Here is a 25,026-nt window from a genome sequence, read left to right as displayed (position 1 = left end):
CACAGTGATGTGGAGATGGCTGTGTGGGAAGCTGAATCTATGGGCTGCCTGACTCGCTCTGAGTTGCTTAAGCTTCCAGCCACATTGGAATCTGGAATAGGGGCTGGGACCAGCAAGGAGGATGGTGGTAGAAATGGGAGTTCATCGGCTCCACCTCAGATCCAGCTGTACTGCCGTGCCTGCCTCGTGACCTGCAACTCCCAAGAGAGTTTTGAGAACCACTGCTCATCCCTGGAGCACACACAGATGGTGTCCTATGACAAGGGGACCCTATGGGAATACAGAGCCCCACCTATCGGGCTCCGCAAATTCAAACTTTGCAGCAGGTAAGGTTTCTGGGGCAGGAAAGGCACTTCATTTAACAAACATTTGTTGAGCATGACCCATGTGGTCTGTGTGTCTAACTCTCAAGTAGGCACTGTATAAAGAGATAGAGAAGGAGGTAGTGCCTTAGGGAGGTCTGTTCCCACCCTTCCTCTTCTCCTTCATTCATCAGCAAATATTAAAGCTTCGTGTAGAGGACGTTGACTGGTGCTGGCTCCATAATAGTACCCCACATCTGCACAGTACATGACTTAAAGTGAGTTAATCAGCAAGCATTACTTTGTGCCAAGTACTGATCAGTGCTGGGGACATAAAAAGAAAGACAAAATCAGTTTCTGCCTTCAAGGAATTCTTCATTCTGCATTCTAAATGGGGAGACAACATGTAGAAAACTATGTACGTATACATTTATGTGGAGTATAAAGGTACAGCATTAAGGGGAGAGGAAGATGGAAGGAGGAGACAGAAGGAAAAGTCTCTTGCATGCTAAAAGTGGGATTTGAGCTTTCACAGCTGTTCATCTCATTTGATCATCATAGCAGCTCTCAGAGGTAAGCAGGAAAGGTATTTTTTTCATTTTTCAGATGAAGAAACAGACACAGAGAGGTTTAAGTGTCTCGAGTGAAAGTAATTATAAGAAGTCATATCCAGTTCTGGAATCCTGGCTACCTGACTCGGTTATTTCCATTATATCGTATGTGGAGTAGACCATCTTTTAATGCCCCCACTGCCAATTTCCCAAGGCTCAGCCTCTCTGAGGAAGGCTTGATACCTTAGGCCCTCCTTGCCTTCCTTCTTGGATAAAAGCCTTGGATTTCATGTAAACCACTGGACCAACCTTTAGCCCCCAAGCTCAGAGCTTCAGCCTGTGAGGAAAATCTACACCATCTACCCCTTTGGCATGTTATTGTCCCTTGCCAAACCAGAACATTAAGATGGATTCATAGGAAAATAGATTTAGGGTTGGAAGAGATTTTATAGGCCATCTCATTTTACAGATGTAGAAATGAAGGCAAAATAATGTGTCTTGCTTTGTCACATAAGTGGTAAGTGTCAGAGTTGGGATTTGAACCCTGAGTTCTTTTGATTCCAAATCCAATATACTTTCTACCTGATCCTGTTACTACTCAGCAATGTGGGGAAAGGGTAGAGCAAGACTTCTATTGCCCTCATCATCCAGCTGACTGCTCTCTTTGGATTTCCCATTCTAACAGGCCAGATATCTGTGAATATGGGAATGGATGTACCCAGGCACACTCTGTGGAAGAGCTGCAGGAGTGGATCCTGCGGGCACAGGCAGCCCAGATGAGAGAGGAATCAGCCCGGCAGGACGGACTCCTCTCTTACCAGGACCGGCTTTTACATGAATATCAGCACTGCAACAATGAAATGCTGGTGGTGAGTGGGACTCAGGGAAAGGACTGTGAGGAGGGATTTCAGAAGAGAGGTGGAGAATGGGGAGGGCCTGCATGCCCTCCCATGGAAAGTTGGGGTAGGGATGGGGTACTGGGGCAGCATCCCTTCTGCTAAAAGCTTTCTGTGCCTGTCTGCCCCTCATCAGATGTCTGAGTCTATACATGATGTAACTGTACACTGTGACCAGCCCTTGCAATGCCAGGTAGAGGACAAGAAATCGCAATGCAGATGGAAATTTATCATCCAATCTAAGGTTTGTGACACAGTTTGGGGAAGTAGGGGCTATATGAAGGGTTCACTCTAGAAGTAGCATTTCAGGGATTAATGTAGCTCCCTCCTCCCAACAATGGAAGCAGTCACCAAGGCTATGGGGTCACAGGATGACCAATGGAGGTACGCCAATATGACTGGGGAAGTTAGGGATGGCTAGAGAGGATCTTATCATCTGGGGGGCAGCTGGTAGAGGAAAAGCTATGTCCTGAGACCCAGGCCTGGCTTTTGTAGGGAACAGAAGGGAACTAGGGGAAACGGGAAGGGAGAGGGAGAGATTAGGGGTAGATGGACCAAGACTGCTGAGAGTACAACATCTTTCTCCCCATCACCTCTGTAGGACCCACTGCAGCATGTGGCACTCCTCAAACGGCAGACGGGAGCAATCTTTTCCTTAGTGAGTCCTGGGCTTCCACCAGGACAACTTTATGCCCATGGCTCAAGGTTCCTTATGCAGGGTGCAGCGATGATGACCTTCCAAGTGGAGGTACTGGTGGAATGTATTGCCTTTGGCAGCTATGAGCAGTGGGTAGCTTTTGACTTTGGATGTCGGCCTGTCCTGGTACGGAAGCTACATGTGCAAGTGGGCCAGAAGGAGACTGCTGGGATCTCACCCACCTATACCCAGGACCCTGATTGTCTAATGGAACTGATCCGCTGGCACAGTGGAAATCGTTGTGTGGTGCCCAGCATGGCCAGGACAGATGAGCAGATGAGGTTGCTAGCCAAGTACAAAGTGAGCCCCCAGCAGCTGGAATATTACATGTCAATGGCTTCTGACCACATTCCTATAACTCCAGTCAACTATCGGGACAGGATGCATCAATTCTTATATGTGGAGGAGGAGGCTCAGCAGCAATTGGTGGCCAAGTAAGCATGGGATAATCATTGGTTTAGGGAGGGGTGGGTCATGAAGCAGGGAACCCAGGAAGGGAACAATGATGGGTTTGGGAGCCAGGAGATCTGTCTCTGTCACTAGCTACCTATATGACTTTAGTCAAGTCATGCTATTTCTGGGCCTCACTTCTCTCATCTGTCATGTGGATATTATAAAACTCGCCCCATGTAACTAATTACATTTGTTAGAATCTAATGAATTAGTTCATTCAATCAATGGTAACGTGCCTAGTTTAAATGCCAGGATGTCAGGAATTAGAGTTTTATTGTTAGGATCTGGCAGTTGTCCAGAGGTAAGGCTGCTGAGTTCCCTCTTCTGATCATTAGCTTTCTTTAACCAGCTGTTCTATTGTTTCCCTGTGATGCCCTTAGCTGCCCAGTATAATCAGTCAGAAGAGATCAGGAAATACCAGGCTAGAAATGCAGTGAAGTTTGAGGGATCTGGATGGGTTAGAGGTGGGTGTGGGCAGAGCAGAGAGATGTAAGAGACACAGCCAACTAACTTATTTATCCTTTTGTCACAGACTGAACCTTCAGGTGCAAGTCACACTGACTTCCAAGATGCAGACCTTGGCGATGGGCTTGAAATGTGCAGCACCTGGGGAATTGTATGCCAGGGTTCCAATTCCTTGTTCTCTGACACCAGACACAGACCAGGGCTATTTGCTAAGTAGGGCTGTGAACACTGCTTACGTGGCACCTGTCCCTGCCCCTGACAACCATGTGTATGAGGTCCAGGTGGAAGTCAAGGCCACTTCAGATCAAAATGTGTGGCTTCTGCTGCCAGCCCACTGTTGCTCTGCCTTGGGACTTAAGGATGAAGACACAAAACTTATGGAAATCCAGTTTCAAATTGACAGGACTGTATTTGGGATGTGGCACCAAGCCATCGATGCACTTCGGGATGACAAACTGGTAACACCTAACATGTCTGCCTGTTCTCTGCCTTCTTTGAGGCCACCTCCCCAGGAACTCCGTGGTAATCCAAAACAGAAGCAGGCCATCTCGTTTATCACAGGCACAGCCAGTCCTCTGAGCCGAGTGCCTCCACTGCTCATTTATGGCCCATTTGGGACAGGCAAGACATACACACTAGCCATGGCCACGCTAGAAGTTATGAAACAGCCAAACACCAAGGTGTTGATCTGCACCCACACCAACAGGTGAGCTAGGCTGGGGCAAGGGTAGAGGCAACTTTCTTTTTTGGGGGTGGGGCAGGATTGGGGCTCAATTCAACTAACATTTATTAGGTTCCTGCTAGGTATGGTGTAATATTATATCATGGTGTAGAGGTGATGCACTAGGAATATAAAAATAAAAAAATGACATAATTCTTGCTTATAGTCAATATATATATATATATACATATATATATAGAATCAAAATCAAAGAATCTTATATTTGGAATAGAGATCTCAGTGACCATCTAATCTAGACCCTTCATGCAATGGAATCCCTTCTGTAACACCCCTGGTTACAGCCTCCAAAGGAACCATTACTGACCACTGCTGGAGACAGGTCATTCTACTTTTGGTTGACTCTAATTATTGGTAAGTTTTTCAAATAAATGTATGTAACTCCTTTCCTCATGGTCCTGTTTCTGCTTTCTGGGACCAAGTGAATCAAATCTAATCCCATCTTCATATGGGAGCTCTTCAACAATTTGAAGTCATGGCCCATGTATTCCACTAGTCTTTGCTTCTCTAGATTACATAAATAAGGCTGATATAAAGTAGAATATGATCGAGCAAAGGGAGGAGAGAGATTACTTTTGTTTGGATATGGGTGTGAGCAGGGATTCATAGTAGAGGTAGAATCTAAGGAAGGAAAAGGGATTAGGGAAGATGATGGATGGGGTTCATTATTACAAATGTTCAGTTTGAGATGCCAGTGTGAAATGCAAGTTGGACCTGTCCATTGGACACTAGCTCTAGGGAGAAAATAAAGATTTGGTCATCATTCTTGGCATAGGGTTCAATGTTACATCATGCCTTAATTGGAACTGGGCCTAGGTTTAGGGTTAATGTGGACAAATGCAAAGTGATGCATTTTTGTAGGAAATGAATCCCAAATGTTCCTTAGGATGATGGGTTCTGAATTCATAGCAGTATTCTAAGAAAGGACTCTTAAACTGGAACTGTATTGTGAGTATTGCTATTGACCTAGGAGGGTATTAAGTCATTGGTTCATAATTAATAGAGGTTTGAATTAAATAATTTCCTTTTTCCCTACCCAGAAGGACATTCCTCTCTGATTTTATTTTTAATTGTTTATTATTTCCTCTTTCCTTTTGTCTAGTTTGCTATGTTTTCTCAAACGGTCACCTACTCTAATCACCAGGGTTTCCTAACTAATCTTCATGGTCTTGATACTATAGGCCAGATTCTACCATGTTTTGGGTGTATTGATTTATTTTTGCCAAGAATAAGGACTTTCTATAAAAAACTTTTATTGCCCATGGCACTCTTTTGGGTTGTGCTTTCTCCCAAAGTCATTTATATGCAAAGCTGTTTGATGAATAGGTCTCTGAATTTAGGAAGATAGGCTAAGAATCATCAACACTAAGTCATACATTTTTATTGATGTCAAATTCTTGTCCCTATGTTGGTTGATAAGAATGGGGAGAGGATGGAAACAAATTAAAAGAGGCCTATCCTGTGCCTAATTATATCAAGTTGGACCAGGACTGGATGAGAGTTGGACCAGAATTAAAGCAGAGTTAGACTAGGGTTACACTGAGGTTTGACCAGTATTAGACCTTTCCCCTCTGAAACAAGATTAGTTCAGAGTTAGACCAGTATTGGGTCTAATTGGGTCTACTAACCCCTGTTGAACCCAGTTTAATCTAAGTTTGAATTTAGGTTGGACCAGGGCTGATTACTATTATGGTAATCAGCCCTGGTCCAACCTAAGTGGAATGGGAGTGGACTAGGATTATACCATCTTTGGACCAGGGCTGGAGCAGATAGGTAAAGAGCAGGATCAAACCAGGATTGGACCAAGATTCAAGGTTAGACCAGCATACAACTAGAATAGAAGCAGAATTTATTAAGTTCTGGTTGAACCAGGGCTAAGGAAGAATGACAATCCCCACCCATTCTAAAATCCTGTCTTTACTTTCGTTGGTATTATTAGGAAAACACATCTTGGGGGGGGGGAAAACCCACCCTCGTCTCCACTGAATTAAAGGGGGAAAAATGGCTTCCTCTACTAACCAGGACAAGGAAGAAGATAAGCTTTGGACATCACCCCTCTGGAGTCTGGGAAGGGTTGATGCCAACCATTTTCCTACTCCCCTTTAGTGGTGGTGGGTTTAGAAGAGGAGAATAAAAGAAATGTTCAGAAAGAAGAGCTCTTTGGGGCCCAGCTGTTTTAGCCATTCCATTTCCTCCTGGAGCATCTCCTGTTAGTCTTGTTTTCTAAGATGGTTTTGTATAATCAGCTCTCAATTTTCTGCACTTATGGGGAGAGGCACGGACATAGATAATGCAGAGCTGTGACTATTGCACTGACTTCTATGGAACTTATTGCCAAAAAGGAGCCTTCCTCCCTGGCTTTCCCCCCCCACTCAGATCTGAATCTGCCTTCTCTGAGTTTGTTTAGACAGTAGACTTGGATACCTAGGGTTAAACATTTATGGTGGAAATTGGATAATTGGCACTTGATTAATACAGTTTGACAATTTTGATACTGGAGTTCTTTTCAAGTTTCTCTCTCTCTCTGCCTCTCTCTGTCTGCCTCTTTCTCTCTCTCTCTCACCACCTTCATACATCTTACTTCTTTTCACCTCTTTCTCTCTTTTCTCTAGACAAAAATGCTTAGCACAGTGCTAATGATGTTTCTTGACAGATTACCAATTTTCCCTTAAGCATTTTGGCTTTTTAAAATTTAATTTAAATTTTCATGTAAGCTCTTTGGTCTTCTCCTTTGCTTCATTTTACATTGTTCAGTTTTCATCTCCTGGTAAAATGTAATCTTCTTGAAGGAAAGCAAATGTGTAATTCTTTTTCCTTTGTATTCCTAACATTAATTAGCACAGTGCCTTGTGCCTAAGAGGCAGGAAATAACTTGAATTGAACTGAAGTAATTGAGGGAATGCCATATTTTTTTTTTTTCTTTAGGCAGAAGAAAGGTAAGAACTAGACAAATGGCATTAAGTGAGTTGCCTAAGCCACACAGCTAGGAAGTGTCTGAGGCTATATTTGAACCCAAGACCTCTCTGCCTCCAGGCCTGGCTTTCTATCCACTGAGCCACTTAGCTGCTCACCTGTTGCCATATTCTTGAACCTCTTCTTTTTTTTGCTTCTGCAGTGCTGCTGACATCTACATCCGAGAGTACTTTCATGCCTATGTCACAGCTGGACACCCTGAGGCTGTGCCACTGAGGGTCAAAAGCACTGAGAGCTTCCTTAACCAGACAGACTCAACTACACTGCAGTATTGCTGCCTCACAGACGATAGACGCTTCTTCCGTGACCCAACTCAGGCAGAACTTAAACAACACCGTATTATAATCACCACCACCACTTTGTCTCGTTCCCTGGATGTGCCACCTGGTTTTTTTTCCCATATTCTTATTGATGAGGCTGCTCAGATGTTAGAGTGTGAAGCCATAATTCCACTAGCCTATGCCACTCGGAACACACGCATTGTCCTGGCTGGGGACCACATGCAAATCACCCCCAAACTCTTCAGTGTGGGGGATAGGAAATCTGCAGACCATACACTGCTCAATCGTCTATTCCAGTACTATCAGCGGGAGACTCACGAATTGGCTTCCCAGAGCAGGGTCATCTTCCACGAAAACTATCGTTCCACGAAAGCCATCATTTCCTTTGTTTCTAGGAATTTCTATGTGGCTAAGGGCAACCCTATTCAGGCTAGTGGACAGATCCCTGGCCACCCAGAGAAGTATCCACTCATGTTTTGCCATGTGGCTGGTACTCCTGAGAGAGATATAACAATGACATCGTGGTTCAACAGGGCTGAAATAGTGGAGGTCATTGAGAAGGTGCAAGAATTCTACAGTATCTGGGCCTACCAATGGAACAGCCCTGACCTGAAGCAAATTTGTGTTGTGTCCCATGGTTCTCAGGTGATTGGATCCTCCTTCCATTTTTGTCTTTTCTCTCCCACAGGGATTAGAAATGGAATCTTAGTTTATAGATTGCCAGGCAGAAACTTTAAATAATAATCATTCAACATGTCCAGTAAGCACTGAGGGAGCTCCATAGGCCATCACAGGATCTTTGAGCAATATCCTGCATACTGGGGAGTGATGATCACTTTTGGATCTTTTTGTGATCTAAACTTTTTTCCTTTATCTGGAAAAGAAAGGGTCCTTCATCATCATCACTCTCAAAGATTCAGTATATGTTTGCAGATAAATATGCTCAGAGGCAACATAGTCTAGTGGACAGAGAGAGCCCCTCAAAGGCAGAACAGCCTGGGTTCAAATTCTGACTAACCCATTCTGAATATGTGACTCAAGGCAAATCTTTTCACAATTCTCAGACCACTCTCTAAGAGAAGATGGCAACATACTTGTAGAGTTTCCTTATCTGGGGGTTCCTAAGTTAATAAAATCTCAGGTCCTGTCCTTTTCCTTCTTCTTACCCCTTGTAGAGAAACACCTAGGAATATGCACAAGTAGTAGAATGATTGCCTTTAGCAAGCACTATGTCTGTATAATAGATCTTTATGATCACATTATATAGGTACCAAGTACTAGTGTTCCTTAAGGGAGGCTGGGAATAGTGAGGTGGTGACTCATGACCCAGCAGATTGAAACTGATAGAGATACCTTTTCTTGGAATAATCTAGAAAGGCTTCATGGAAGAGGAGGTGGGATTTTGTAAACTATGGAATGATCTGAATAATGTGACTCAACCTTTTTATTATTCTGGATTTGGTAATAGAAAGGGAGGGAAGTATGTGTTGATGTATTTTTTCTCCAAGTAAAGACCACTAGAATGTAGTGTTTTGTTTTGAGGCTGAGGCCTGAATTTTTAACTTGGTCATATAGGGTGGAAGTTTTGAGGAATAGGGTTTATTCTGAGCTGAGGTAACAACTTGATCACCATGTTTGTCCATTTCCCAGGTAAAAACACTGAGACAGGAACTGAGGAAGAAACAACTAGGAGAAGTGGCAGTGGAGAATTTTGAAAATCTGCCAGGTAAGTATCTAGTGTCAAGGGGCAAAGTTGGGAGGTAATATGTTTACGTCTTCTGGGAGTTGGGGCATGGAGGACCCTTTGTGAGGTGACCTTAGCTATCTATTTAGATTCTTAATCAGTTGCTGGTCATTATTGCTATAGCCAGACCTCTTGGCAATGGATGGTGAACGGCCCTGTTTTTATAATTCCTGTTTTATGATCCCTGACAGGGAGATTTAATCACCAGTGACGGATTTATTTTTATTGCATATGACCAATGACATCATTTTGCTTCACTAGAAAATTATGGCACCCACTTCTCTTAACCACTTTATTTTTAAAGACCCACAAATTTTGATCCATATTAAGGAAACATTCAGACTCTGAAATATGTTAATTTTTTTAAACCCTTAACTTCTGTGTATTGGCTCATAGGTGGAAGAGTGGTAAAGGTGGGCAATGGGGGTCAAGTGACTTGCCCAGGGTCACACAGTTGGGAAGTGTCTGAGGCCAGATTTGAACCTAGGAGCTCCTGTCTCTAGGTCTGGCTCTCAATTCACTGAGCTACCCAGCTGCCCCCCAATTACAACTTTTGCTGCTACAAAGCCGCCATCTTGGCTCTGTCCTTTCTTTTCCTTATAATGGGAAAAGCTCCCTAAGGCAGGTTCTCCCTTTTCCTGCCCCCTCCCAGTTTTCTTGCTGGGGTCATCTAGCTTCTTGACTGTTTGGGGTTTCCACCTGGCCTGGCCCTTCCTTGTTCTGCTTTTGCTTATCTAGGTATGTTCTGATTTTTTTGGTTTTGACTTTTCTCTTAGGTCGTGAATTCCGAGTGATTATCCTCAGCACTGTACACACGCGGGACAGCCTACTCAGCAGTTCAGTCCCCCACCTGGAATTCTTCAGTGAGGCCCGAGTACTGAACACAGTGATGACCAGGGCTCAGTCACAGGTGGTTGCTGTGGGGGATGCTGTGGCTCTGTGTTCCTTTGGACACTGCAGTAAGGTATGGAAGCACTTCATTCAAGAGTGTGTGGAGATGGGCAGTGTCTCTCCTGTGGACCTCACGATGGAACAGATCAAGCAAGATGTGGTACATAGGCAGCGCTGGGCCCGGCAAAATGGACTGCATCCTGTGAAGATAGCCATGGAGGACTTCTTAGAAGAGGAGGACAACGACAATGATTCTGCCTCATGGGTGTCTGATGCTGAACTCAATGCTGATGATCCCATTCTTCAAGAGTTACTGGATGAGAGCAAGAATGTGGCAGTGACAGTAACTGAGGATGGGCTGCTAAATGTGACATCAGGTGCTCGGACCCACCATCAGGGACAACAGTATTTAAGCTTTCCTGTGCCAGTGTTGCAGAAATATCTACGCATGCAGCCCAAGATATATAGAAAATGTGAACTGATAAAGGAGGCCTTTGAAAAAGCCTCTGCCTTCACCATAGATGATTCTCCACCTCTCATTATTCAAATCAGAGGACGTACCAATTGCGGTATGGCCTTTACAGGTGACCAAGTTCTAGTGGAAATCTTGACCCCAGGATTGGAGGAACAGGGATACTCCTGGCGTCCCATGGGCCGAGTGGTAGGTGTACTGGAAAGGGGTGACCGTGAACTCATTTTCATATGCAAGATGGATGAGTTTGACCCCCGAGTAATGATTCCCATTGACCCTTCAGTCACCAAGATCTTTGTCCCAGAGCTAAAAGATAAGCCCAACACTATTCCTATCCGCCGTTTACAACGAGGACACATTAAACTTATTAGCTATGAGAAGATAACAGAGGAGACCAAGCGCAACCAACTCTTTCGTGTACAGATCATCTCCTGGAAAGAGAGGTTCTATTATCCATTAGGTATCATACTTGAGATCCTTCCCTTGCCTTTGACCTTAGAACAAGGCTTAAAGATTCTGGACATGGAATATTCTTTGAGTGCCAATGGAAGATATCCCACGCCAGTCATTAAGGAGGTGAACCAGCACAATTGCAGTAAACTTAGCCGTCGGGGACAGTGGAAGGACTGCCGGGATTATTTGACCTTTACTGTGGACCCTCAGGGTTCTCGGGATCTAGATGATGCTATCAGTGTCCGGGACCTGGGAGCCCAGTATGAGATAGCTGTCCACATATCTGATGTAGCCAGCTTCATGCCAAAGGATGGGGCCCTTGACCGTGAAGCTAGGAAGCGAGGTGCTACATACTATGCTCCTGGAAAGGATCCTGTGGCCATGCTCCCATCCAGGCTCAGCCAGGACCTGTTCAGTCTCCTTCCTCACCAGGAACGTCGAACTATCTCCTTGATCCTTACAGTGGAGAAGGAAGGTGACCAAGTAGTGAAATGGCATATCACTCCATCTATGATACGCTCTGATCTTCAGCTGACTTATGAGGAAGCTGAGGTTATCATTAAAAGTCACCCTGGTGGTGGGGCTTGGCTGCCTCTCCGGCTGGGCACTGTAGAAGGCTGTGTTGTGGCTGCTTACCACTTTTCCCAAGTCCTTCGCAGAGGCCGCCTTCAGGGAGATTGCTACTATGACCAACCAGATGAAGATAGCCCTCTTGGCTCGCGTAGCTCCCACCAGATGGTTGAGGAACTTATGATCCTATTCAATAGCTATGTAGCTAAGTTCCTGGTACACAAGGATAGCACAAAGTTGATCACTCCTTTGAGGTGCCAGGCTGAGCCCAATCCTCAGCAAGTAGCCCAACTAAAGGAAAAGTACCGTCACTTGCTCCCTGTGTCCCTCCATCTCTCTTACCGTCTCTGTGGCCAGCCCTACAATGCTTCCCAAGTAACCAACTCAGTATGCAACCTCTCCATCCTGCGTCCACTTTGGGATCACCTGTGTCAGGCTGCTGACAGCAAGGACTATAACAAGATGGTGGACCTCATTGCCACAGATGACATTCACCCCACTCTGGCCCCAGCTGGACTGGAGTTCCGAAAGCTACTCAGCCGTTCCTACTTTAGCCGTTCGAACTCTACTAGCCTGTCCAGGGCTGGGCACTACTCATTGCAGGTCGACTGGTATACTTGGGCATCTTCCCCCATTAGGCGTTACATTGATGTGGTTCTTCAAAGGCAGCTCCATGCTGCCATGGGCCAGGGTCAGCCTGGCTATTCCCCCGAAGACATTGACTTGCTGTGCCATGACTTCAATCGGAAGAATGGGCGTGCCCAGGCTTATGAGCGTAAGGCCCACTGCCTTCATCTGGCCACCCAGCTCAAAGCCCAGCTGCTAACAAAATTGTGCTTTGTGGTGAATGTGGAATCCGCAAATCGTTTTTTTAAGGTGATTTTCCCCATGAACCGGGATACCCTGCCTGACCCCCACCTTGTCAATTATCGTGCACTGCAGTTGATAGAGCAGCCTTCCTTTATCCCTGAGCGCCAGAATATAAAGCTGGTATGGAAGAAGCGAATGTATTCTCTGGATAAGGGCAAAGCATGGATTCCATCCCCTAAAACTCTGGTGGGCACACATGTTATGCCAATAAGTAGTAGCATCTGGCAGGACCTGCTGCTGGCCATCCAGAACCAGAACTTTCAGAAGGCAGCAGCCCTGCTGCTAAGATCTAGAGGGGCTGCCCAGACCTCCTACCAACGGCCCCTAGGCCAGATGTCTCGAAGCAAGTGTTCCCATTATGTAGAAGTGGTACTAGAGCTAAGTACTGGGGATGCCTTGCAGATGCAGCTGACCACTGATGTCCAGAGGGGCTTCCTTGTGCCCTCCATCCAGATGTGGATGTTGACCCCAAGTTTTGCTATTTGCCTGGAGCATGCTGAGAAACCCATTGACTGCTTTTCCCGCTATGCTTCACAGGCGACCAAGGATGTATACTCTGACCCACAGGACTATTCCAGGGTATGGAAACCACTCTCTGCCATGGAATCTGCTTCTAGTGCTGTGGCTGAGAATGATTCTATCCTCTTGTATGGTGTTCCTATTACCTGGGATAGAGAGCGGGACAGTCAGGGACAGATGCAAGGGACCTTCCACTTAACCTATACCTTCCTCAAGGAATGTGCAATTGATATCAACTTTAGCTTCTGCTACCTGTGCATCCGAATGGAGAACCTAAAACTCCAGGGGCCTGTAGAAGAGGAAGAGAAAGGAGAGGAGGCTGCTCTAATTCAAAACTTTAAGAAGCTTAACTTGTACAGAAAGGCAGTAGACCCTCCTATGGTCAATACTCTTGATTCTTGTTTGAATGTGGACCCTGACACCTATACCTGGGTGGCTCATGGGCTAACAGATGAAATGGATCAGGATGTCAAAAAAGTTGATCGAAGAGAAGATCGGAAAACAATCCATTTTTTCCTCCACCACGTATCCATGGAGAGCATCCCTGTGGAGGTCACCAGAAAGGGAGCTTGCTTCACCATTGAGGTGATCCCAAAGCTGCTGCCAGATATGTGAGTGCTCACAGAATAGTGGTTGGGGGAGTGGGGATGTGAGTGACTGGGACAGAGGTGACAGGAGTGGGGTGGGAGCTACTTACCTTGGGAAAGGAGCTCAGAATATTAGAATTTGCACTCCTGTATCCCTGATCATTTCAGGCCATTCTTCAGAAATTCTGTTTAGTTTGGGGGGGGGGGGTCAGAATGCTTTTCTAGCTCTGACTTTTTGGTTTTATTTCTGGGTCCTCTAAGCATGGCTATGTTCTTCATCAGCCTTCCCTGACATGTACTATGGATCCTTCTAATTATGACTGAGGATTTCTTTCTTTTTTCTCCTAAGCCGGAAAGAGAAAGCCATCTGGAAACTGCAATATGCCTCACCACTTATCACCAGCATTGCCTTAGGCCAGCCCATCAAAGAAGGTCAGTCACAAAGTGGCATTTGGGTACTCAGCTACTCAGCCCCCCCAAGACTCTGTCTGGTTCATAAATAGGAAGAGGGATGGGCAGGCAGAGAAGGGTATAGAAGAAGGACCTTAGGAGAGGGTCTCAAGAGCTTGACTTTGGCTCCATTTTCTCCCTTGTCCCATATTAAAATCTTCTTTAACTTTATCCCAGCCCCTGGCACTATTTTTCTCTTCTCTGACTCCTTCTCTCTCTTGACTTATTTTTTTTTAATTCTACTCCTAGCTTTCCTTCTTATCCTCTGTTGTATCTTTTCAGGGTCCTACAAAACTATAAAGTCCAGTATCTTGAAGCGTCGGACCTTTGACATCCCACAAGGAAAATTCAGACTCAATAAGAGTCAGAATAGTGCTGTGCTAGAGGCCCTTCAAAAGCCTTTCACTCTTATTCAAGGGCCACCAGGTAAGGCAGAACTTTTAGTGCATAGTGGGTAGGGAATGATCTTGGGTAAAACTTCCCACTAGAGAACTTTCATTGGACCAGTGAGCCGACCAGTATCATCATCCCCACTTTTAGGCCCGCCATAGTAGTCTGGGAGGCATAAGCATAGGAAGATAGCCTGAATCTAGCCTCTGAGTGTGAATGAAGGATACTAGAATCAAAGGATTTAGACTGAGACATGACCTGATATGATGTAGTCCAATCCTTCCTTCCTCTTCATTTTTTAAATGAGAAAATTGGGGTGAAGTGGTTTGCCCAAGACCATGCAGATATTGGGATTTGAACACATGTTTTCTGAGACCATATCCAGTGTTCTTTTTGGCTCTACTTGAAGGATTTTGTTCTAATTCTTTTTTATTTCTGGGTTCAAATTGAGGTTTATAGTTATCTTTCCTCTTTCAGCTCTCATTCTATAAGGACAGGGGAGTTTCTATTCCATAAAATGAGAGGATTGAACAAATCTTTGGAACTAAAAGTACTGGGAACCAAGAGTGTCATATTCCTTCCTAACTGCTTCTTTTTTCCTCCATTTAAAACAGACTTGGAAGGTTTGTAAGACACTTAGAAGGGAGTTATTTTCCTTAGCCCATAGCTTTTTTTTATTCCAGTTATTTATTTTATTATATATATGTCTATATATATGTGTATATATATATATACACATATACATTTTTATTTATTTATTTTATTCCAGTCATCAGTTGTGACCAGTTCAGGCAGACTTCACTGCTTAACACTGAAAGATTCAACCAACAGGCTATCCGAGAGAGACCATGTATCTAGAAAGAACCTAGATTCAAAAACATATTTTCTGACTCCAAAGCCAATGATTTTTGCTATCAGAGCATCATTCACTCGATTCCTATGTGGACCTTTAGGAGAACATTAGTAGCTGAATGAAGAGGAAGGGAGACTGTGTTCTAGGATGGGAGTGGGGGCATCTGTGTTTTGCAAAATGGAGGGATGTGCTCACATTGCTCATACCTGTTCCTCTTCTAGGTACTGGGAAGACAGTGGTTGGGGTCCATATTGTATACTGGTTCAATAAGTTAAATCAGGAGAAGTCTGAGACTGACCCACTGCCCTTGACAGGGGATAGCAAAGACAGAGGGGACAAGTGCATCCTATATTGTGGGCCATCCAACAAATCCGTTGATGTTGTTTCAGGTAAGTTGGTTTATCCACTTAGGAGGGAGTCCTTGGCCTCATTTTGACCTTCTAAAATGGGTCGCACCACATCTTCCATCTTATTTTGTCCTTAGGCAGGTCTAGGCTTAATATACCCATTTGGTACCTATTGAAGGAAGTTGCCTTCTTACTCAGGTCTAGGGGTTATGGAAGATGAAATATGAATATTAGGCTTTCTTTTCCCCAGAAATCCTGCTTCAGTGGAAGGAGGAGCTCAAGCCTTTGCAGGTATACAGTGAACAGATGGAGGCCATGGAATTCCCTGTACCAGGGAGCTATAGAATGTTTCGTAAAAATATTCGAGAAGGGAAGCCAAAACCTGAACTCAGGTAGGAAGTGTGTGTGTATTTGCGTGTATGTGTATGCCTGTTAATGCATGTAATAATAGTTTCATTCTGTAAATTGCCTCTGCATATATGTGTATGTATGTGTATACTCACATGTATGTTCTCTCTCTGTACCCACTCTTCTTCCCTATCTTGATGTACGCAAGCATTGGATGAGCAGGGATGGGGAGGGCGAAAGGGGGAGCCCCGAGTTGGTGATCAGGTTGGATTTGGGTAGAGGTTTAGACCTGTTCATAGGACATGGTAAGGAAAGAATGGTCAGCCTGCGTCTCCACAAGAATGCCATCCTGATCAGGAATCTGGAGCTAAGGCTTCGGACCTCAGAGTTAAGATAAGACAGCCAGGAGGAAGTAGGGGACAGAAGCTGCATGGAGACTTCTCTCCTTACAGAGACATCATTCTCCATCATCGTATCCGGATGCCGTCCAACCCATTCTTTCGCAAGATTTTGGAATTTGATGCCAGAGTGAGGAAGGGGGATCAGTTCTCAGAAGATGAGATTGAACAGTGAGTTGCTCCAGGGAAGCGGCCGGGGTGGGGAAAATAGCATCTCCTGAAGGCCTGGCTACAAAGTCTGGGGACTTGGGCTAGTAAAGCGTGTGTTGGAATGGGAGTGGGGGGCAGCGTGACGAGACAGGAGGCTGAACAAAAACGGATGCAATAAGAGATAACTTTAGATGTCCTGGAGCAAGAGGGAGTATAAATGTACCAATCTGCTCTTCAGATTCTACAACAGTCACATTGTTGCTACATTGGTGACAGATGGAGACATTCTGAAACAGCCGCATTGTGGCCATACCTGGTGGAGCTAGACATTCTAAAATGTGATCCACGACCTTCTCGAATGGCACATTGTTTCTTTAACAAATGTCTTAATATCTCCCCCCACCCTACACCTGGAGAACCTCTCCTTATAATAATGAATTAAAAAGGAAGAGAAAGTTCAGCAACGGACTAATCAGTGCATCCAGTTGAATGGGATACGCACACATATATTATACCGATCCCCCAAAGAAGGGAGGGAGGGATGCATTCTCATCTCTTCCTTGAGAGTCGAACTAAGTGAACTATATACAGCATTCAGTTTCAATTTTTTTTTGTTTACATTGTTTACGTTGTTGTAAAATGTAGTCATTCCTAGTTCTGTTGACTTCACTTTGTATCAGTTGCAAATATCCCATGCTTTTCTGCACTCATGTACTATGGATGCGATTTGTTTAGCTACTCCCCAGGTCAGTAGGCATCTATGTATTACAAACTGCCGCTATGGATATTTTGATGTATATGGGGCCTTTCTATCTTTCTATTTTTTTTTTCTGTGCCCCGGTCTCCCCTGGAGAAAAACAATAACAAAGGACTTACGGGAAATATTCCTCATCATGCATTATTAGGGGCCCATGTTTCTTAATCTTGGCATCTGCCCCTAGCCCTTCCTGACTCTTTTTGATTTCTGTCTCTTGATCTCTCAGATATAAGTCTATCACCACGATGGCCCGGACGGTTGAGCTAAAAAACCATGGTGTCATCCTCTGTACCTGCTCCTGTGCTGCCTCCTCCATCCTCGTGAAGCACCTCAACGTCAAACAGATTCTCATTGACGAAGCTGGCATGTCCACAGAACCTGAAAGCCTCATCCCCCTTGTTAACTTTCCCCAGGCTGAGAAGGTGGGATGTAGTGCCCACTTTGATTTTGGCCCATTGTTACTCAGGGGAGGTGAGAGGGCGATTGCGAGTGGAATAGTAGGAATAATGCCTAGTACTCATAGTTTTTGCACGTACCTTTTAGTACCTGGCCTCCCCTGGCCCAAATAAGAGACATAGGAACTGGAATGAACCAGCTCACCTGCTTTAGGTACAGTTAGGAGGGGAAATGAGGTCAAGATTGTTGAAGGGAGAAAATCAAAGGCTGGAGAGGTTGGCCGTGTGTGCCTCAAGGTCTAGCTGAAACATCTTTCCTGTTTGTGTCGCAGGTGGTGTTGCTAGGGGACCACAAACAGCTTCAACCCTTTGTAAAGAATGATCACTGTCAAAACCTGGGCTTAGAGAAGTCCCTCTTTGAGCGCTACCATGGTCAAGCCTGGATGCTGGATACACAGTACCGAATGGTGAGAGGCCCTTTTTTCCTCCCCTATATCTTTTCCTATACCTTTAGTACTACCTGCTTCCACACAAATGATCACATCCACACCAGTAAGTATCTTCACATACATAGTATATACACATCCACGCACTTACACAATTGTGCCACAAATATCTACAAATATAGCCATATATACACACGTATACTTGCTTTCCTACATATACACATATGGACACACAGATGCTCCTATATTAAAAAAAGTTAGGTGTACATGTAATTTGTCTGTATAATTGCATAAATCCACACACAGTCCTGTACACTTGCACATAGATATACATAAATCCCCCTAAAATTCATAGAGGCATATGCAACTCATTCTAGACACGTAGCATCCTGCAAATATATAGAGATACATATCATACAAATAGAGATGCCGGTGTAGATATGCTCCTTCACACGGTCCAATTTCCCATTTCTGAACCACTGGCCAGATGGCAGCAATGTGGCATTTAGTTTTTGTTGAGACTACTGTGACTGATCAGTGGAAGAAGCCTCCTGAGAAGGTGCTGGCAGGAGAATGGTTCTAGTGAGGAATGTTCTGGGAAGAGAGTTGGGTTACATGCCAAGTGAAGACCTTTCATCAGGAGGGCTTGGTTTGCCCTGTCAGGGAACTTGTGACTGAGAAAGATAGGATGATAGATTAAGAGCTAGATGACATCTCAGGTGACACTTAACTCAAAACCTTTGTTTTTAGAAAAAAGGAAATTGGAGGGGAGCAGCTGAGTGGCTCAATGGATTGAGAGCCAGACCTGGAGACAGGAGGTCCTGGATTCAAATGTGACCTCAGACCACTTCCTAGCTAGGTAACCCTGGGCAAATGGTTCAACTCCAATTGCCTAGCTGTTACTGGTCTTCTGCCTTGGGACCATTACATGGTATTGATTCTAAGATGGAAGGCAAGCGTTTAAAAAAAATAGGAAATTGAGACTCAGAGTGGTTAAATGACTTGTCCTAGGCTATTCAGGTAGAACTAGAAATATGATCTGAACCCAGGACCTAAGCCTCCAAAGCCAAATTCTTTTTACTGCACCACACTGATTGGAGGCTGAGGACAGTGAGCAGGGAAAAGAGACCACTGACCAAAAGGAATATTTAATAGAGGGCCACAAAAATCAACACATGCACACACATATAACTGACATGTATAAACCTTAGTTGCACTAAAAACTAAAAAATAGGGGAACTAGGTGACTCAGTAGATAGAGAACCAAGCTTAGAGATAGGAGGTCCCGAGTTCAAATCTGATCTCAGATACTTCCTACCTATGTGACCCTGGGCAAGACACTTAACTCCAATTCTCTACCCCTTACTGCATTTCTGCCTTGGAACTAATACTTAGTATTGATATTAAGACAAAAGGTGAGGGTTTTAAAAAATAATAAAAAACAGATATTAGTCTAAACAGCAAGTAGGGTCAATACTAAGAAATATACTTCATTTCCACATTATGACTAGATAAAGGGAAGAGTGAGATAATGCCTGTGGTATATAGAAAGCTGTTCTTAAAGTCAGGAAGACTTGAGTTCTTTTGCCTTCTGTTCTCTGCACCATCTTGGACAAATCACTCACTCAAGCAACTTTTCTTTTAAAAAAAGTCTTTAATTTCCATCTTAGAATTAATCAATAAGTATTAGTTCTAAGGCAGAAGAGTGATAAGGACCAGGCAGTTGGGGTTTAAGTAACTTGCCCAGGGTCACACAGCTAGGGAATATCTGAGGCCAGATTTGAACCCTGGACTTCTCATCTCTAGGCCTGACTCTATCTACTGAGCCATTTAGCTACCTCCAACTTTGTAAGACTAAGTTGTAGGAAAGGTGTTGATTTCCCTTAGTAGAGAAAGCTGTTTGCTACAATTCTTTACACTGATGAAATGATGAGTCTGGTTTTAAAAAATGGAGGAAGAAGAAGAAAAGAATAGATATGGAGGAGGAATGCTGGAGGGAGGAGACAGTTAAAAGAAAGGAGTATAAGGAAATGAGAGTGAAGGAGGAGGCAATTCAATTGATGAACATTTGTTAAATGTCTATACCTACCTCGCACTGTTCCAGGCATTATCCTAGGTACTGGGGAGACCACCTCAAAAGCAATACTGTATCCTCAAGGAAGACAGGGGATGGGGTTTGGGAGAATAGAAGTAGAATAGGAAGTAGAGTGGAAAAAGGGAAAGAATGATAATTGAGAAGTGGTAAGGGAAGAGAAATAGAAATGATCGGGAGAGAGCAAAGTGAATTAAAGAGAAGGGGTGAGAAGAGGAGAGAAACTCAGGAAGTTTGGAATTGTTGGCCTCAAGGTGAAGGTCAGATATCTTGCAGTTCACTTGGGCTATGGCCTTCTGAGTGCTGATCCTTTGGCAGTTGTTATCTATTGCCCTTTGAAATGCTGACTCAATGGCTAAGTCATAACTCTTTCCTTTAACTTGAGGTCTGTATTCCTCTCAATCATATGACTAGTGCCAGATTACTCTGAATATAAGTATGGTGAAAAAAGAAAAGTCTGATAGAAGATATAGAAGGTAATGAACAGATCAATAATACATTTGAACAAGCTATGGGGGCCTGAGCATTTCTAATTGAGAAGTTCTGTCTGAGTGGGATAATCAGAAAGGGCCACCAGAAAGGACATACTTCTTTGGGATGTTGAAACATTGGTAACTGTGCTTGTGCCCTAAGGGATAGATTCTTGGCATACTTATTACAGATGGTTCCTATCCCTACGCCATGGTGGGACAAATTTATTTGTTTGCTGCCTTGGCCATTCTGTTCATTCTTAGCCTCTTGGCTGGAAAATTCCTTCACCTTGGTTTGTTAGTCAACTTTTATTGAATGCTTACTCTGTGCCAGGCACTATGCTAGGCACTGGGAGTACAAAGAAAGGCAAAATGTATTGTTACTTGCTCCAACCCGCCTTGTCTCTTGCCCCTAACAGCACAATGATATCTGCAGATTCCCTTCCAAAGAATTTTATGACAACAAATTAAAGACTAGTTTGGAACTAAAGAGAATGCCAAGTGTCTTCTGCCACCCAGACCAAGTAAGCTGCCCCATTATCTTTGGCTATGTCCAAGGAGTGGAGGAGAGCCTTTTGGTCTCTACAGATGAAGGAAATGAAAACTCCAGGGCCAACCGGGATGAAGTAGAGCACGTGGTGAGTGCTGAGGTCACCTGGGTGGTGTGGATCACCTTGAGGGCTTGGATATTATTCTAAGTACAAGAGACTCGTGGTGAGTGTTGTGGACCACAGAGCTCAGAGATTGGGAGGGACCATTTCCCTGAAATGCTAGTGTCTTCTCTTTCTGGCTGAAAAGAGTCTGTCTTACCTTCTCAATTGCTTAGCAACCTGGGGCTTTGGAGCAGAACTAGCAGAGGGTAACCACACTGGGCATTCCAGGATCAGAGTTTCAGTTGGAAAGGCCTTTAATGGTCATAGAATCTAGTCTAAACTTTTTCAAGTAAGAATCTCCTTTTATATACTTCAACAAATCACTATCTAGCTTCTGCTTTAAAACTTCTAACAATGGGCTATTGCTTTTCCTTAGGCAATTCTTTCCCCATTTTGGAGAGAAATTGAGCAGACTCTTACTATGAACATTACTGTTAAAAGTTGTTTGGTTTTTTTACCTTTAATATTCTAGTTGTGTTCTGACCAGAATGCTGTGGGACTCTTATTTCCTTCATTCTGTATACTGTGTATACACATTCTATATGTTATACCTCTTAGTACAACTATCTAAGATCTCTCATATTCGCTATTTCAGTTGCCTATTGAGAAGCAGCATGATATAGTGGATAGGACACTGAAACTGGAGTTTGAATTCTTCCTTAGACACTTATTAGCTCTGAGCTACATAAGTACCATCACCTCTCTCTGTGCCTCAGTTTTTGAATCTGTAAAAATGGGAGATTTGGGTTTAATGGACTCTTAAGATCCCTTTTATCTCTGAATTTATGATCCAGTGTTGTCACATTTATGTATCATGTTTATGGAAGAGATGTTATAAACCAGCACCCTGGAATTTAGGAACTGATCTTCAAAATGATTTGGGCATGGTCTTAGTCAGTGTCTGAATAAGACAAATAAGAACAAATTGGTACAATATATTGACAAATTTCCTGAGATGGATCACTGCCCAAAACAGAATTACCTTCATGTTGCACTCTGACCTTTCCTGTGGTTCCTGTGCCTACAGGTTCGAATAGCAAACCAGCTGACCTTGGATAGGACCATCAAGCCCAAGGACATTGCAATCCTCAGCCCCTACAATGCCCAGGTGTCAGAAATCAACAAGAGGCTGTTAAAGGAGGGAATTACTGGAGTGACTGTCTCCTCCATCAAGAAGAGTCAAGGTGATCCTTGAACCTAACAGAAGAGGGAAATTGCTATTTGGTCTGTTCTGAGCTCAGAGAACAAGTCACTATTCAATTAGGGAGAACTTCTTGAAAGAGCTAGGAGAGAAAGAGTTTGAATATGGGGTAGTATGGCAAATAAAGAATCCTCTCAATCATGGAGAGCATTCTGGAGGGGATTAGGTGGAAAAGAACTTCTGATGTGATTGGTAGAAGATGAAAGATATTCTGAATGTTTTAATTGATTGGGAGTGGAGTGGAAGAAGAGCGAGGCAATGGTTTTGGAGTAAGGGGCTTTAAATAGCTCAGAAGGGAGGGATAATCAAGGTAGACCTCAGTTAATTGACACTGAGGTAGTTATTTCTTAGATGTCATTCCTGTTCTTTATTTTCACCCAGTAGGAAGCGAGTGGCGATATGTTATACTAAGTACAGTCCGCTCCTGCCCCCCTGGTGAAATTGATGGGAGGCCCACCAAAAGCTGGTTGAAGAAACACCTAGGCTTTGTCAGTGACCCACATCAGGTCAATGTGGGGATTACTCGGGCTCAAGAGGGGCTCTGCATCATTGGTGAGTGGGGGCTTCTCAGGCAAAGTGCCCATAGAGCAGGCTATGACACACCGGGTGGATGGAGGGGGAGGTGGGAAACAAAATGCATAGTAGTGAGGCTCCCCTAATTGATTTTTCCCAGGAGTAGTGGAATAGCAATGGCCAGGATCTTGGACATTCAGACTCATGATCTAACCTAGCTCACTTGAATATGGTAGAGGAAAGTAGGAGGGAGGTTGGGTGAAAACAAATTCATTTTGACTCCTTGGTCCCACGAGGTGATGGAGATTCTATACAGCAGAGGTTTGATTCTTCAATCTATCCTCATTTGGGGTAGACATCTTCAACCCTGGATAATCAAGGATATTGGTTCTCAGGGTCCCAATGCATACATAAATTTGCTATGAGATTTTGGTCATTTAGCTCTTCAGTCACTGTCCATGAAATGGGGATGACATTTACATTGTCTCCTTCCCTGAGAGATAGGTTGGGGAGATTATAAGGATCAAATGAGTTTATGAATATGGAAGTTTTGTATCTCCTAAAGCCTAGAATATATATCATGGACCATTAAGGCTTCTAATTCCTGTTTCCTCCTCTGCAGGAAATCACTACCTCTTGAGTTGCTGTCCAATGTGGCAGCGACTCATTGATTTCTACACAAAGAAGGGATGCTGTGTCATGGCTTCCTCAGTGCACGTCCGTCAGAGGCCTGCTGTCCGCCACTGAGACATAGCCCTCGTTGGCCTTTTCTCTTGGGTCACAAGGCTTGTTTGTGCACTCAGAGGTGGAGAATCAATAAGGCCACCCCTTTCTCCCTGTCCCCCTGATGGCTTTGAAATCTCTTTGAGACTTTTTCCTCTCCGACACCAGGAATGTCCAGCATCTTGTACTTTATTTTACAAAATGCCAATGAGAAAACAAAATTGACCAAAAATCCTCCCCTTTTTTCTGTCCCCTTTTCCCAGCCAAGGAAGCCTCATTTAGTGCATCCCCATGTGCCTTTTGTGACTGCAGCCAGTGGGGACTGATGGAATCTGGGGGGCTGCCTCTGATGTCTAGCTTACATGGACTCAATAGACCAAAGCAGACAAGGACCAAGCCTTCAGAAAGAACCAGCAATAACATGATCCTTTAGAAAATCTCTCTCCTTTCCTACCTGTTTCCTGCCTCAGAGGGAAGGAGGAAACTCTTCTGATTTGAATGGAATAACCATTTGGCTTTTTAATCTTAGAGAAAAATGATAAGGAGCAGGTTGAAGAGGAACCCAGACTCTTCTTGCCCTATTTTAAGTGCTCTTAGTAAGAGTGTTCTGGCCAGATTGTTGACCAAGAAGCCTCCAGGTGCAGTGTATCCTCTTCTCTGTTCTTGCAGAGTGAGAGGTTTAGGGAGGCCCAAGGGATTTTTGCTATAAACCCAACTCTGGAGTTCATCCTTGGTGCTGTGCTGAGAAGATTCTGGGTGAAGCAAGAGAACCCTTAGCGAAGCTGCTTAAAAAACAAAACAAAACAAAACAACTTATTATTCCTGGACTCTTTTTAAAATCGGATTGTTGATCTGTGGCCACGATTTTGCTTGTCAATGTTGTACATTGGATATGGTCTTTTTTTGTTGTTGTTTTTAAAGTAGCCAATCAGCATTGGCTAGAACCGGGAGCATGGGAAGGATTCTGGCATCCAGGTAGAAGGGTGAGGTCATAGCAAGGAAACTGACTGACCAAGGTGACCTTCCCCAGCTTTCTGGAAGGGATGGGCATTTATCCTGTAGCATACCACTGCCCCTGGTCTAATAAGTGACTATAACTTGTATGTCTTGGTGAACTTGGGACTGCTTCTACAACACCCTGGCCTGAGGTTTGGTGTTGGGCAGCAGCATAAAACCAAATTTGAACCAACAAATCATTGTTTGCACTAGCTATTTTGGGAGAAGCTCCTGTTGTAATGTGAAGGGAGGAGTCGTGCAATAATGCTGTCTCTGTCAGGTAGGGGGTGCAAGGCCAAGTAAGCCTGAGTTCTGCCGAGGAGGGCTGCCTGGAGCAGATCCAGCCCAAGTACCCCATGCCCGATTACAGTAAGGCTAGAA

At 44.2% G+C, this 25,026-nt stretch overlaps 1 protein-coding gene across 1 annotated transcript; it reads left to right on the top strand.

Moving 5' to 3' along the window:
* Positions 1-25,026, top strand: HELZ2 (helicase with zinc finger 2). The gene is made up of 20 exons (XM_044659650.1): positions 1-326; positions 1,539-1,722; positions 1,886-1,993; positions 2,351-2,880; positions 3,432-4,070; positions 7,219-8,002; positions 9,008-9,083; positions 9,878-13,167; positions 13,240-13,487; positions 13,813-13,895; positions 14,196-14,339; positions 15,378-15,545; positions 15,754-15,895; positions 16,304-16,420; positions 17,383-17,578; positions 17,884-18,018; positions 20,979-21,197; positions 22,240-22,396; positions 22,798-22,965; positions 23,549-25,026. The coding sequence occupies exons 1-20, from the start codon at positions 16-18 to the stop codon at positions 23,671-23,673; spliced, it is 7,824 nt and encodes a 2,607-aa protein (XP_044515585.1). The 5' UTR covers positions 1-15; the 3' UTR covers positions 23,674-25,026.

The sequence above is a fragment of the Gracilinanus agilis genome, chromosome 2 (genome assembly GCF_016433145.1).
Source record: "Gracilinanus agilis isolate LMUSP501 chromosome 2, AgileGrace, whole genome shotgun sequence".
Classification (NCBI taxonomy): Eukaryota; Metazoa; Chordata; class Mammalia; order Didelphimorphia; family Didelphidae; genus Gracilinanus; species Gracilinanus agilis.
This window is presented reverse-complemented; position numbering and strand designations above follow the sequence as displayed.

What these genes read in the sequence shown, in the direction of transcription:
- HELZ2 (XM_044659650.1), top strand. Translation starts at nt 16, where the DNA reads ATGGCTGTGTGGGAAGCTGAATCTATGGGCTGCCTGACTCGCTCTGAG. An exon ending in TTGTGTCCCATGGTTCTCAG is followed by an intron (nt 8,003 to 9,007) that starts GTGATTGGATCC and finishes TCCATTTCCCAG; the next exon opens with GTAAAAACACTGAGACAGGA. An exon ending in TGGATACACAGTACCGAATG is followed by an intron (nt 18,019 to 20,978) that starts GTGAGAGGCCCT and finishes TGCCCCTAACAG; the next exon opens with CACAATGATATCTGCAGATT.